At 37.3% G+C, this 16,018-nt stretch overlaps 1 protein-coding gene across 1 annotated transcript in view; it reads left to right on the top strand.

The window, feature by feature from the left end:
* The window catches only part of REC8 (REC8 meiotic recombination protein), a 142,071-nt gene that overhangs the window by 59,282 nt on the left and 66,771 nt on the right, over positions 1–16,018 (top strand). The window contains exons 6-8 of the mRNA XM_063456522.1: positions 2,335–2,422; positions 4,697–4,770; positions 5,839–6,613. Coding sequence (XP_063312592.1) covers positions 2,335–2,422; positions 4,697–4,770; positions 5,839–6,613 — 937 coding nt within the window. The remainder of the gene's footprint in view (positions 1–2,334; positions 2,423–4,696; positions 4,771–5,838; positions 6,614–16,018) is intronic.

Raw genomic sequence — 16,018 nt, forward strand, 5'->3', positions numbered from 1 at the left:
AACTTGGTGTAAATGACCAAATTCCATTTGTATTGGCAATTCTTGTATTTAAAAAAGCACAAAGAGGTATTGGAGGATCTCTACACTCAAGAGAGATTCCTAGCTGGTAAAGGAATATTTACAGACAGTGACACTCGCAAGGGATGCCAAAACTTGTGTCTAATTGGGCATAAAGATATTCCCAGAAAAATCAATACAATGTAAAAATCAGACTTTATTAGGTTTGGCCTAATGTACAGTGTAACACAAAGTAGCAGTATGGGCTAACTGAAACAAATCAGAAACTTGTAGTAAAAAGTTACTGAAATAAAAATAGAGGCTATACTCCTCGATCACACTGCCCTAAGTACAAACCCTTCTCAATCACAGTGCCCTAAGTACAAACCCTTCTCAATCACAGTGCCCTAAGTACAAACCCCTCTCAATCACACTGCCCTAAATACAAACCCTCCTCAATCACACTGCCCTAAGTACAAACCCTCCTCAATCACACTGCCATAAGTACAAACCCTCCTCAATCACACTGCCCTAAGTACAAACCCTCCTCAATCACACTGCCCTAAGTACAAACCCCTCCTCAATCACACTGCCCTAAGCACAAACCCTCCTCAATCACACTGCCCTAAGCACAAACCCTTCTCAATCACACTGCCCTAAGTACAAACCCCTCTCAATCACAGTGCCCTAAGTACAAACCCCTCTCAATCACACTGCCCTAAATACAAACCCTCCTCAATCACACTGCCCTAAGTACAAACCCTCCTCAATCACACTGCCCTAAGTACAAACCCTCCTCAATCACACTGCCCTAAGTACAAACCCCTCCTCAATCACACTGCCCTAAGTAAAAACCCCTCCTCAATCACACTGCCCTAAGCACAAACCCTCCTCAATCACACTGCCCTAAGTACAAAACCCTCCTCAACCACACTGCCCTAAGTACAAAACCCTCCTCAATCACACTGCGCTAAGTACAAACCCTCCTCAATCACACTGCCCTAAGTACAAACCCCTCCTCAATCACACTGCCCTAAGCACAAACCCTCCTCAATCACACTGCCCTAAGTACCAACCCTCCTCAATCACACTGCCCTAAGTACCAAACCCTCCTCAATCACACTGCCCTAAGTACAAACCCTCCTCAATCACACTGCCCTAAGTACAAACCCCTCCTCAATCACACTGCCCTAAGCACAAACCCTCCTCAATCACACTGCCCTAAGTACAAACACCTCCTCAATCACACTGCCCTAAGTACAAAACCCTCCTCAACCACACTGCATTAAGTACAAAACCCTCCTCAATCACACTGCGCTAAGTACAAACCCTCCTCAATCACACTACCCTAAGTGCAACCCTCCTCAATCACACTGCCCTAAGTACAAAACCCTCCTCAATCACACTGCCGCAAGTACAAACCCTTCTCAATCACACTGCCCTAAGTGCAAACCCTTCTCAATCACAGTGCCCTAAGTACAAACCCTTCTCAATCACATTGCCCTACGTAAAAAAAAACCTCCTCAATCACACTGCCCTAAGTACAAAATCCTCCTCAATCACACTGCTCTAAGTAAGGAATGAAAAAAGGAGTCCTGCATGGGCTAACTCCCACAAATCTAAGTAGAATCCCTAACTCCCTATAGATCAAGAGGGAGGTCACAGTTAAAAGTGATTTATGGGAAAAATAACAACCATGCATATATCATTCACAGTACCATGTTTTGTTTCTATAACAAAACATGGTATTCTTAAAGAAAAAAAAGCAAGACTTAAATGTTTAATATATAGAAAATGTTGGTGTGACGAACTGAACCTCATCACAGGTTCTTGGAGGGGCCTGCTGGCCAGCCTCTTGCCTCAGGACTATGGGCCCTGCAATATACCTTGCCCAATGCACTTTAAAAGGCTCTGTTCATGTGAAGTATGTACTTTTGTACTCCAGACAGAGAGTGGGACGGTGAGACCCCAACCAAGCTGCAGCGGTTCGTGGGGTTTTAGATGGTTAAGGTGCTCTAGTACAGTGCTTATGGTGGTTGCAAGAACTAGGAAGCAGCGATTGACGGAGGTACCCGGTCGGGGTGCCAGGCGATCTGTCACAGTTGGCATCCTTATTTAATAATAGCTGATAGTTGAAATTACTAAAGCAGAAAACGTCATTTATTTGCTTTAATATTTACATGACATTCAATGTCTCACACCTCCTATCTGTACACCTCCCATAGGTTTACCAGTCAATCTTTCTCTCCTTAACCTCTTACATGATTTTCTAATTTTTGTTTAGTTTTTTCCAATTTTACTATTTTATAACATCGCACTGTTTCATTTTTGTAACAGCTCCAACACCTCTTGAAGACTCCAAGTCCTGAGTTGAGCAGAATGGACAAGACTCCACCAAGATGGAGGAGAGCGCGGAAACATGAAGGTGCGAATAAACTAAAGGAATACTGTTGGGAATGTGTAACTCTGATGAAATATATAATTCAGAGTGCATATTGCAATAAAAACGGATTAACAGTTACAGATTACATTAAAAAGCAAAATAACTAAATTATCAATTATTTTGTATAGTCTTCTTCCAAAAGTTTCAAAGATCTAGCTATGAAGCCCGTCTGCTTCTGGCTATTTTTTATTCCCTACATTTTGTTTCAGCGCTAAGGGGTTACCTTATGAATCCCACCAGCATATTGTTACATTCTTGCCAATGTCATCAACTTCTTTTTCCCATCTCTTGCCATATTCTATACCCATGTGATACTCTTACTCTTTATTTTGCATTTGTTTCTACATGTATATTCACAATTAATTGTACAATGTCACTGATATTGATAACAAAAAAATGATAAAGCTTTAACACATAAAATCCTTGTATATCTGAGATTTTATTCAGGCAAGATCTGAGAGTGCCCCAGAAGAGTGATATCCTGTAAATATCTACATCAAGATATTAAGTTGCTAGTGAAATGAAAAGAAAAATAAGCTTGCTGGCTGCAATAATTTCAAATAAATTAATCAAACTGTGATCTCTAGTGGAATGAATTTTTATCGTCTGCTCTGTAAATTGAACTTTAATCACACACAGTAGTCACCTGCAGGGTCTACAAAGCTATGAATGGAGCAGGAGACAAGACATTATAAATTAAACAGACAGTGCAATAAAAATTAGACCTCTCTTACGGGAAGTATTTAGGAAGGTTGTGTAAGTCACATGCAGGGAGTTATGACTAGGGCTGCATAAACAAAGTGATTTTAATCCTAAATGGCAGAGAATTGAGCAGTGAGACTGCAGGGGCATGATCTAGACCAGGCATAGGCAATCTTCGGCACTCCAGATGTTTTGGACTACACCTCCCATGATGCAGTATCAGCATTATGGGTGTAAGAGCATTATGGGGGATGTAGTCCACATCATCTGGAGTGCCGAAGATTGCCTATGCCTGGTCTAGATCATGCCCCTGCAGTCTCACTGCTCAATTCTCTGCCATTTAGGATTAAAATCACTTTGTTTATGCAGCCGTTATGTGGTCCGTTAAAAAAAAAAAAAAAAAAAATTCCTCAGCGAATTTATTTTAAGTAAACGTGCATTTGCATATTACCAATATTTCAGTCCAAATACCTTGACATATTAAGAAAGGTTTGGTAATGGGACTGAAAGGCTGAATGTATGCTGTTGCACAGCGGTAAAAAACAAATCATCAAACTTTCCCATAAGAAAACATTGGAAGGCTATTGTGCATGTATGGCAAAAAGCTAATCAGCATCTCCATTGGGAGCGTTCAGCGCCTCCATGCAGACCCAATCTAAGACACTGCCCCTCCCCCATTCTAATACACTGCCCACATATCTAATACACTGCCCACAAATCCAATATACTGCCCCTCCTCTCTCCTCTCTAATTGAATACACAGACCCTCCTCCCAGCACTCTAATTTAATACACTGCCCTCTCTCCCCCAATTTAATACAATGCCCCCCTCCCTTCCCCAATTTAATACACTCCCCTCCCCTAATTTAACACACTGCCCTCCTCCCACCACTCTAATACACAGCCTCCTTCCCTCCCCAAAATGAATACACTGCCCTCCATCCCACCACTCTAATACACTGCCCCCTACCTCCCTCAAATTCATACACTGCCTCCCTCCCTCAAATTAACACACTGCCTCCCCTCCCCAATTTAATACACTGACCCATTCATAAAATGAATACACTGCTCACTCCCTCCCCCAATTTAATACACTGCCCCCTCCCTCCCTTAAATTAATACATTGCCCTCTCTTCCCCAATTTAACATACTACACAGGAGGCCCCCCAAGCCCCTCTTCCACTACCTTAAGATGAGCCTTCCTCCTGTTCCAGCCCTGCTCTTCTTTACTCAAGCAGGCCAGACACTCCTCTGGCACTGTGAGCAGGAGGGAAGGGGGAGTGGCTGGCTTTCGGGGGCACGTGATCGGCCGTGGGAGGGAAGACCAGAATAAGACAAAACCACAACGCAAATTGGCCCCAGGGCAGGTGTACGCAAATATATCCACTGTGGGCCGCAAGCAAGTTTGACATGCTTGCTGTAGGATAACACTTGTAATCTTGGTACATTCAGGCATGACATATTGGGTCATTATAGTCACTTTGACAATTTGTCTAGTCCATGAAGACTGTTTTTGTTCTCTTCGTATACATTAATTTTTTTATTTTGTCACTAGAGAGTGATCACATGACATCACCAGAAAGTATAACACTCCGAGAGGTGGAGCCTCTAATTCTGCCAACATTGGAGGTGAGATCACAATGCAGATACCCAGAAAAATTGTAGATGTAACCAGGTTTCAGCAACAACAAGTTTTCATGGAGTGCATTGTTTTTGTTGTGCTATAGTAATTGTTGTGTGTGTTTAGTTACATATTACATTACATATTACACATTCAATTTTTGTTCAAACATGCTCAGAAATTGTTCTCTAAACCAGTTGCAGTAATGATATAAAGAAGATGGGTCAAGACACTGTTGCATGTGAATGCACTACATGTTTATTGAGGCCCCACAGCAAGAAACATTTCAGCCTTATCAAAAGGCCTTTAATAATACTATAGCATTACTGCTGCTGCTCTATTGTGAAACCTTGGAAATTTTCATCCATAGGTGGTGGAGAATGCTAAGTGAATGCTGACTTTTTCATTCTCTAAACCAGAAGTTGTTGAGAAGTAATTTAAGACAAATTTTAGGCCAAAATCATCAGACTAGAAAAAAAATATCCAAACCAACTATTTTTTCAGATTTGCTATTTTTGCTTAAAGCCTTATTTATACATTTCCTTATACGATTGTCCTTTATTAATTAGCCAATACTAGCTTTTCATTATTTCTGAGATAAGTAACATGATTGCCACTATTGGGTTAATAAAAACATATAGACCCAAGGGTTTACGTTAAATTGGTAAAGCTAAATTTTCATTTTCTGAAGGAACACTCAATAAAGAGCAGTATATATATGTACCATTACACATCTAATGACCATTTGTGGATCTGGTCAGTAGTTCTGCGAGAGGCAATACACACATATAATGCCAAATTATAGTGCACAACACTAGTTACAGTAGTGCTGACTGTGTATCCTTTGTAACAGGGTACAGCATAGAGTAGAACTACAATGCATTGAAAACACTTACGAAAAATTAGACTCAAGTAGAACCTCACAGTGTAGAGGACATACACTTTAACTGTAAATCACTTGGAAATGTCATATTAAAAAGGATTTCTGACATCAGAAAAATTACTACAACATGCAGTTGTTACTATATTGTTTATGAGCTGCAGATATATTCTGATTGTGCTTTTATTCTTTGAAGGTTGTCCCAGACCTCCCGGAAGTAACTGCTCGTGATTTGGAATTTCTTATGTCTAATATTCCTCCATTCCCGGAAGAAATCACCCATGACCCACACAGGGAAGAGCGAACCAAGCCAGGCATGATCAGAGAGAAACCAAAACCCAAACCAAAGGAGGGCAAGAGGGTAACGCCCAAAGAACCTGATATGGAAAGAGAGACACAAATTGGAAGAGACGAGCAGGTTTCAATATCTGAGAGAGAGCAAGAACGCATCCAAGAGGCAGATAAAGAACGAGAATATCAAGAAGCTGTTGAGAAAGAAAGAAAACAAGTAGAAGAACTCGAGAGAGAAATAGAGCGTCTTAGAGAACAAGAAAGACAAAGCGAGCAACAACAGGAGGCAGAGAAAGAGAGGAAAATGCAACGCAAGACTAAAAGAGAAAAAGAGCATCAACAAGAGACGGAGAGAGAAAAGGATCGCCTGAGAAAAGCTTTGAAAGAAATAAAGCGTCTTAAAAAAAGTGGTGCAGAGGAAGAGATTCTGAAACAAAAGACAAAAGAAATAGAACATCTTAAGAAACTACAGAAAGAAAGAGAAGAGCAGTGGGAGGCTGAAAAATCTGCAGACAGTATGAGAGAATATGAAACAGAGATGTTACGTCTTCAGGAAGCTGAGCGAGAGAGGGAGCAACTTAGAGAGGCAGTAAGAGAGATTGAGCAGCTCAAGAAAGATCTTGAAGAGAGAGCACAAAAGAAAGTGAAAGAAAGTGAAGGGATGATGGACATTACTGAGGGTAAGAGACAGGAGTTTACGCCACTGTGATGTAGATGTTATGAGCCATGCTTCAAGGTTGTTCCATTTCTAACTGAATCGATGAAGCATTTCATCATTCCACAGTCCAGGAAAGGAATAGAATTAAACTAGTTGAAGGGTTATTCAAGCATCATAACCATTACACAACTTCGTTACAGACTTGATTTAATATTTTTGGATAAGGTTTTTTAAAATATACAATATTTTTGCATACATTTTTAAAGTTATTTCCTATTTTGAAAGATGTTTTAATCTTTTTGTCTTTTTTTTATTGATATATTTGAGATATTTTAGTATTTTAAAAATAGTCACTTTGCAAGTTTATCAAAAAATATTAAATTATTTAAAACGCTTATGTCCAAAATATGACATCAAGGCATACAACAGATGTATATATTTTTTATTTATTTCTTATATAAATTTTATTTATTTCTTAAATAAATATTTTTCTTTATATTTTTCTTTTATTCACATTTTCAAGTAATTACAATTACATTTATATCACATGACAATTTAGACATATATGTCACATTATTACATTCAGATAAACATATATATTTGAGTATATGCATTATTATTGAACAATAGAAAGTATAGCCTAAAAACAATAAATTGAGACAAAACGTACACATTTCATAACCAATGCAGACCAGGAGATTAGCTTTTTATTTTTCCTTTCTTTACCTCTTTTCTATTGCAAGGAATAATTTCTTGACTTATCGGCTTTACATTTTGTCTAGCCAGCGATCAAAAAATATTTTTTATTTGGTTGTTAGGGGTTTGAATTAAATTTCCATCCGAAACTGAAACTTTAATTGTTGAAAATATCATTATTTTTCTAAAGGTAAACTTGACTTCCAATGTCTGGCAATCACAATCTTAGTTGCAATAAGACTATGAATTGCCAGACATCGATTTTCTTTTGAAAGTGTTTCTAGATTCATATGCAATAGTGCGGAATCTGGGCCCCAATTTACTTTTTTGTTTGATAAAACAAATGTAAAAATATCAAACGCCCATTTCCATATTGTTTTAACTAACGGACAAGACCACCAAATATGTAGATATGTGCCTGCCGGATTTCTGCATCTCCAACAAATTGGAATATAATTAGCATACATTTTAAACATGATCTTAAATTGGCACTCGATTAGATTTAAGCAGTGAACATTCTTATATAGCTGTCTTAAAACCGCACACCATTTAATTTCAAGAAACATCGTTCCTAGTTCGTTATTCCAGGTGATTATTATTTTATTAGGTTTAACATTCATTACTTCAAGCATCTTGTTAGCCTTGGAAGTGATTTTACTCACCTTCTCATGGCAAAAATGTGTTCCATATGTCTCTGAATATTTGATGGGGTTTTTAAAAGAGTAGTGTTTTAAAAAAAAAAAATGCAATACGTAAACACCTCTTTGTTGGATATTTAAAATTTTGTTACGATATCCGAAAAAGATAATATTTGATCTTGGTGAGTAATATCCTCAATAGCGATTATATTTATATTAGGCCATTGTTTTAAAGATAAATCTGACATGTTATCTTCTAAAGAAATTAAAAGGCATGTTTTTATAATTTTAAGTCCTAAGATAAAAAAACAAAAATAATTCAAAACATAGATAATAAATAATAATCAAGAGTCCAAAAAGTAAGTCCAAAAGAGTCTATGCCTGATAAATACAGCAAAAGTCCAAATAAACCTTGTATAAGAAGTCAATCACAATCTTGTCAGGGGAAGCATTTCTCAGTAAGGTATGGGCATGGGATATTCATGAGATCCGTATTAAAAAAATAAATAGACCGCAAATAATGGTGCAGTATATTCCAACAGGTACTAAGTATTATTTTGTAAGAGTTCTATATGGTCCTACTCACGTTTTCCAGAGCTATAAAACTAGCTCTAGTGTGGATGGCATACAGTGGTACAATCCCCACTTATGGGATACATGAAGTTTTGTAGTAGATGGATATCTTGTTGGTATAAGGACCATATGAAATATAAAAGAAACAATAATAGTGATTATTGTATAAAAGCCAGAGGTGAAATAATAAAATACCATGTGGTTACTATATATATATATTTTTTTTTCATGTCAATGTTTATAAGTGATATGGGTCTATAATTGCACACATCTGTTGGATTTTTGTTAGGTTTTAATATCGGTAGTATATTCACTTGCAACAGCTCTTTAGACGTTTTTTAATTAGTAGCTATTTCGTTATATAAGTTGGTCAAAGGCTGGTTAAGTTCTTGTTTAAAAATTTTGTAAAATAGATTGCTAAATCCATCCGGGGCTGGTGTTTTATATACATCCAACTTTTCTATTTCCCTCTCCAAATCATTGGTGGTAAATAAGGCATTTAGTATTTGTAAGTCTGATTTTATTATTTTAGGGATATTTGTATTGTTTAAATATCTTTTTATTTTTTCTTCATCTATGGTAAGCCCAAGGTTATCTGTTGTAAAATTCATAAAATTTTTGGGCTTTTTTCTCTGGAGTTGAAAATATTGCATTACCATCTATTAGCTTATCTATTCTATTTTTAGATTTACTTTTTTGTCATTTTTTTGTAAGGTTTTTACTTGCTTTATTCCCCATATAATAATTATTTATTCTTAATTTATTTAGCCCCTTAAGGACTGTAGGCGTTCTGTGCCGTCCTTGGGGACCCGGCTCTAAAAGCCGGCGGGCGGCATAGAACGCCAAAGCCGTCCTATGTACTTACCCGGTCGCCGGCGATCCCACGCCAGCGATCGTGGTATGGGGACTCACCTGGGAGCCCAGGGAGTCCCTCTCCTTCCTCTCCGGCCCCCCCGGGCCATGTGATCGCGAAGGTCCTTGCAATAGCATACCATTTGCAATAGTAGACAACCCAAGGTATTGCAAATGGGATATGTCCAGTCTTTTTTTGTAGCCACTTAGTCACAAACACTGACCAAAATTGGCGTTCAAATTAGTTTTTTGCATTTTGCACACACAAACAAATTGTGACCAAGTGACTACTGGACATACCCCATTTGCAATACCTTGGGTTGTCTACTTTTACAAATGGTATGCCATCATGGGGGTAATTCTTATTCCTGGGCTACCATACGGTCTCAAAGGCAACGTAACCAATCTGGCGAATTTCAATGCGAAAAAACTGAAAAATGTAACATGCTATATTTGACCCTGTAACTTCCCAAAACACCATAAAACCTGTACATAGGGGGTACTGTTTTACACGTGGGACATCGCTGAATACAAATATGTGTATTTTATTGCAGTAAAAGCAAACAGTATTATGACATTTACAGTTAAAATGTCACCTAGAACAAAAAAATTTTTTCAAAATCTTAATTTTCCCATTTTTAAATATTTTATTCATATTAAATTATGTCTCATACCTAAATATTTGATGTTAAATGAAAGCCCTTTTTCCCCTAAATAAAATTATATATAATAAGTGTGGGTGCACATAATATGAAAGAGGCAAATTACGCCTGAACAGACATATAGCTCAAATTCAAGTTTTTGGTTACGTTTTGTTTTGATCATGTGTACATTTGGCTCAGTCAGGGGTTAAAGTGCTGTTGATTTTTTCTTCTGTTTTTAAGTTTATTTTATTTTGAAGTTCAATCAACATTAATTTATTTTGATTTGAAGGCTTCTGTTTATTTGCGTTTGATAAATTGAAAAATTGGATGTATAAATCCGCCAGATCCTTACCTTTTTTTTGTTTATTTATTTTTTCCATTTTAATTAACTCCTTAACACCGCAGCCAAATGTACAAGTTGTGAACGAAACAAAATGTAAACAAAACCTGGCATTTGCGCTATATGTCTGTCCAACCGTAATTCACCTCTTTCATATTAAATGCACCCCCTCTTATTATATATAATTTTATTCAGGGGAAACAGGGCTTTCATTTAATATCAAATATTTAGCTATCAAACATAATTTAATATGAAAAAAATGGGAGAAAATAAGATTTTTTTTATTTTTTTAGTTCTACATGACATTTTAACTGTCAATGTCATAATACTGTTTGCTTTTACTGCAATAAAATACACATATTTGTATTCAGCAAAGTCTCACGTGTAAAACAGTACCCCCTATGTACAGGTTTTATGGTGTTTTGGGAAGTTACAGGGTCAAATATAGCGTGTTACATTTGAAATTGAAATTCGCCAGATTGGTTACGTTGCCTTTGAGACTGTATAGTAGCCCAGGAAATAAATTTACACCCATAATGGCATACCATTTGCAATAGTAGACGACCCAAGGTATTGCAAATGGGGCATGTCCAGTCTTTTTTAGTAGCCATTTGGTCACAAACACTGGCCAAAGTTAGTATTTGTTTGTGTGTGAAAAATGCAAAAAACGCCAATTTTGGCCAGTGTTTGTGACTAAGTGGCTACTAAAAAAGACTGGACATACCCCATTTGCAATACCTTGGGTTGTCTACTATTGCAAATAGTATGCCATCATAAGGGTAATTTTCATTCTTGGGCTACCATAGGGTCATAAAGGCAACGTATGCAATCTGGCGAATTTTAAAGTGAAAAAAATGAAACACAAGCCTTATATTTGACGCTGTAATTTTTGAAAACACCATAAAATCTGTACATGAGGGGTACTGTTGTACTCGGGAGACTTCGCTGAACACAAATATTTGTGTTTCAAAACAGTAAAAAGTATTGCAGCAATAATATCGTCCGTGTAAGTGCTGTTTGTGCGTGAAAAATGCAAAAACCGTCACTTTTACTGGCGATATCATCGTTGTAATACATTTTACTGTTTTGAAACACTAATATTTGTGTGTGTTCAGCGAAGTCACCCGAGTAAAACAGTACCCCCCATGTACAGGTTTTATGGTGTCTTGGAAAGTTATAGGGTTAAATATAGTGCTAGCAAATTAAATTCCCTTTACTTTCGGCATGGGTTGTCAGGCAGGTCCCGCTAATTGTAATTAATTAGGATACCTAATTATGTAAAATTATTACATAAATATATGTGTAGAATTAATATATGTATATATATATACATATGTGTATATATACGTATATATATATATATTTTTTTAATATATTTTTTTATATATAGGTATATATATAGTGATATATACGTATATATTTATGTATATAGATATATATATTATTTCGTTCTACGTGTATTTTGATATAAATATATATATATTAATATCACAATACAGTTAGAACGAAATAAAACACATCTATATATTTTTTAATATTTTATTTTTAATTATTTTTTTTATTTTATTTTTTACGTATTTACATATTTTTTTTTTATATTATTTATAAATATATATATAACAATAATTATATATATATTTAATCAGTATCAGTCTACGTGTAATTTGATATTAATATATATATATAATTATATATATATTAATATTAAAATACACCTAGACAGTGTATGTGTGTGTGTGTATATGTGTATATATATACTTAGATCATATATATATATATAATATATATATATATATGATCTAAGTATATATATATTTTTTTTTTTACACTTATTTTATTTTATTTTTATTTGATTTCAGCCAGCAGGGGGACTAACTGTCATTACAGTTAGTCCCCCTGCTGGCAATGCCTGAGCCAGCTATACCGGCCATGTGATTGGGAGGTCCTCGCAAGGACCTCACTCTCACATGACCGGGGGGGACCAGAGGAGGAAGATCTGCCGCGGGGGGGGGCTCCCTGGGAGTCCCCCCAACCGCGATCGCCGGCGTGGGACCGCCGGCGACCTGGTAAGTAAAAAAAAAAAACGGAGGGCGTACATTTACGTCCTGCGGCGTTTAGTGCCGCTTTTAAAAGGACGTAAATGTACGTCCTCCGGACTTAAGGGGTTAAATAGCCTCTCATGACTGCCTTGTAAGAATACCAAATTGTGGAATCAGCTAAATCAGGTGTCATATTTTCATCATAGAAAAATTTTGCTAATTTTATTAATTCCTCCTTATTTTTTTCCACTTTGATTATTGCGTCATCCAACCTCCATGTAGATCTTTCCATTACCGGTGGTTCGCCAATTTGTACTATAATAAAACTATGGTCCGACCATGTATTCTCTTTCATTTGGATATTATGTATATTACGGATATCTTTTGCCTTACCCAAACACATTTCAATTCTTGAGTATGAGCCATGAACCTTAGACATATGCATATAAGCACTACCTTCTGGATGTATAGTTTGCGAAGCATCATATAATTCGAACCCTCTATAGCAAGCATGTCAAACTCGCGGCCCATAGGCCGCATGCGGCCCACAAGGGACATCTTTGCGGCCCGGCGAGCCGCAAATGCATGCTGGTGTTAAAGCAGAGTAGGCACCTGCTTTCCCCACATTGCAGGTGCCTACTCTTCTAACACTTACCCGGCCGGGGAGAAGGGCCAGCGAGGAAGCTCATTGTTCCTGCTCCTCACTGCTCCCTCGCGAGTGCCATCTGTAGTGAAGCTGGGCGCTGGAATATGACATCATATCCCGGCACCCAGCATCACTAAACCGCGCGAGGGAGCAGTGAGGAGCAGGAAGGACCCCAGGGAGATGCCCCACATCGGCTCCATAAGGTAGGGAGCAATAGAGAAAATAATGTGTGTGCAATAATGTGTAAGTGTGTGTCTGTCAGTGAGTGTGTGTCTGTCCGTGTCAGTGTGTGTGTGTGTGGCTGTGTCAGTGTGTGTCTGTCAGTGAGTATGTGTGTGTGTGTCTGTCAGTGTGTCTGTATGTGTGTCTGTCTGTCAGTGTGTGTGTCTGTCAGTGAGTATGTGTGTGTGTCTGTCTGTCTGTCTGTAAATGAGTGTGTGTGTGTCTGTCAGTGAGTGTATGTGTTTCTGTCACTGTGTGTGTCTGTCAGTGTGTCTGTATGTGTGTGTCTCTCAGTGAGTATGTTTGTGTGTCTGTCAGTGTGTCTGTATGTATGTGTCTGTCTGTCAGTGAGTATGTGTGTGTGTCTGTCAGTGTGTGTGTGTGTCTGTATGTGTGTGTCTCTGTCAGTGAGTGTGTGTGTGTCTGTGTGTGTGTGTCTGTGTGTGTGTGTGTCTGTCAGTGAGTATGTGTGTGTCAGCGGGAGGATCAGATTTGGCACAGGGTGGTAGAGGGGGGTGCTGTGGTTTAGTAGAGGAGGGGCTGTGTTGTTTTTTTTTGTTTTTTTTCGTGCATGAGATAACATTCCGGTCCTCTACGCCACAACAGCTGCAGAAGATCAATCAACATTAGAAAATAATATGGCATAACAATTACTGTGCACAATTTTTTTAGGTAATAGACAAGTGTGAGCAATATGAGTCAGTATGTGGAATTACAGAAGGCTAAGTTATTATATGAAACCAAAAAAACAGAATACCAAGCAGTGAGTTTAGAGTGTGAGAAACATCAAACCAACACTTGATATAGGTGCAGCGCTTAAAAAGTATAATATAAATAATCCTTATGCACTTACCCCTTACAATAGGCACGGGGTGTACATGAAAAATAAACAGAGGAAATATATAGGGTAGTACTGTCAGATAACTTAGTATTAGAGTAAAAAATATAAAAGGGGAAACTCACATTGTAAAGAGCCTTTTATGAGGGTATAGGCTCTAAACACATCAACCAGTGTGCCTTTCAAGGTAGGCAGCAACACCTAGGAATAGAGGATGCTACTTTCTTCCTTCTGTCTGTGGATTATATCTCCAAAACAAAGCACAAAAGAAGACTCCTAGTGCAGATTTATCTTCAATTAAGTAGTGTAGAACACAAATATAGATTTGGTGCTCACCTTTTATAGAGCCTTTTGGGGACTGGCTCTAAGTGCTGTAGGCATCAGTGTCAATTTAGAGGTGACACTTCCCTCAGGTGGATACCAGATATATGGAGGAGATGGAGTAAGGGTATTTAAAATTTACATTTATTGAGTATCACAAAAAAATATAAAATGCATACGAAGTAGCATGTATAAGTATATTACTAATAGAATGTCCAATCTCCTCTTCTCCCAGAAACGCGTTTCGCCGTCCTTATCGGCTTCCTCAGTCTGTGCTTGTAAGTCTGCTGGTATCCAGTTTATAAATCCTCCACTCGCGCCCTTTTTCTCGCCGACCTGCAGCTGAATTTCATTTCCTGGTTAGATGCCGTCGCGTCACTTCCGGTTCGGCTTGTATTGCCGATACATCATTTCCGGGCTCCAGTTGTTCCTACAACTCCCGGCATGCTTCAGTTTGTACCTCCGATTTTTTAAAACCTGTATGTAGGGAATGAGCTGTGCAAGAAAAGGGTCCTCTACCATTGCTCAAGGAATGATATATAATTAGTATATTGCATGAATCTCTCTTCAGGACAATAAATTTAGTAACAGCCATATATTAAATATCTAGATGTATTATAGCATACATACTTTTTCATATTTAAGCAGGGATAGCAAATACTTTTCAGTGTGAGGTAGACAGAAATATACGAATGCTAATTAATTTTTAAACATACAATGGTCATTATTTGTTAACATACCCTTCTGAACATGTCATCATGTCAGCCTCTCTTTCATTTTAAGATGGAGCAGCGTCTGTCTCCAAGTCTCTCCTCTGTGTTAACATTTAAAAGTACACCTATTTATATTTATACTTTAGGTGTCTTCATTTTAGGGTCACCGTAGTTCATATATGAAAAAGTAACACTTCTTTTACTTTATTCATTTTAGGACCTATGTTTGGCAAACATACAAGGCCATAACTAAAGGGTGCATACGTCATGGAAATGTTCCTGACTTAGTTCAAGATGGCATCTTAAAGTCTGGACATCCTTATCTACTTAAGGTTAACACAGTGTATTGTGTACTGAAAGAGTCATAGCATAGCCTTGAAGCTTGTTTATGCATTATTGTTATTGTAATTCATCTGGGACAAAATTGCGCAAACATATTATGCACTGAGGTTATTGCTTAAAGAAAGATCTATGAAAAACAATATGTTCCATTTCTAACACCTTGTCAGTTTGCAATATCTCTTAAAGACAAAGTACACAGTTTAAGAAATACAACATTTCATTCTAAAACTTGTAATATTTGCATTTGCTCATAACAATGTTTTCTTCTTTTATAGATTTTAATTAAAATTCCAGATCTCTATGTTGATCTTCCATATGCTGAATTTTGTTCGATAATTGATTGATTTCTAGTTTAATTTCTGCAGTGTTAGTAGAGATTTATTTTTTAATCTCCAGTAACATATCCTGTAGACTGGCATTTAGTAGATCGACCATTACTTCTTCTTTCTCTTTTCTCCTTTCTAGATCTGCAACATCTTCATTAGAAATAGATTCTCTAGTAGAGAAATTGGCTATTTCTTTTAAACTTTGTGGTGAGAAATATATTGAGAGACTTTTATCTT

The sequence above is a fragment of the Pelobates fuscus genome, chromosome 5, assembly GCF_036172605.1.
Source record: "Pelobates fuscus isolate aPelFus1 chromosome 5, aPelFus1.pri, whole genome shotgun sequence".
In the NCBI taxonomy this organism is placed as follows: Eukaryota; Metazoa; Chordata; class Amphibia; order Anura; family Pelobatidae; genus Pelobates; species Pelobates fuscus.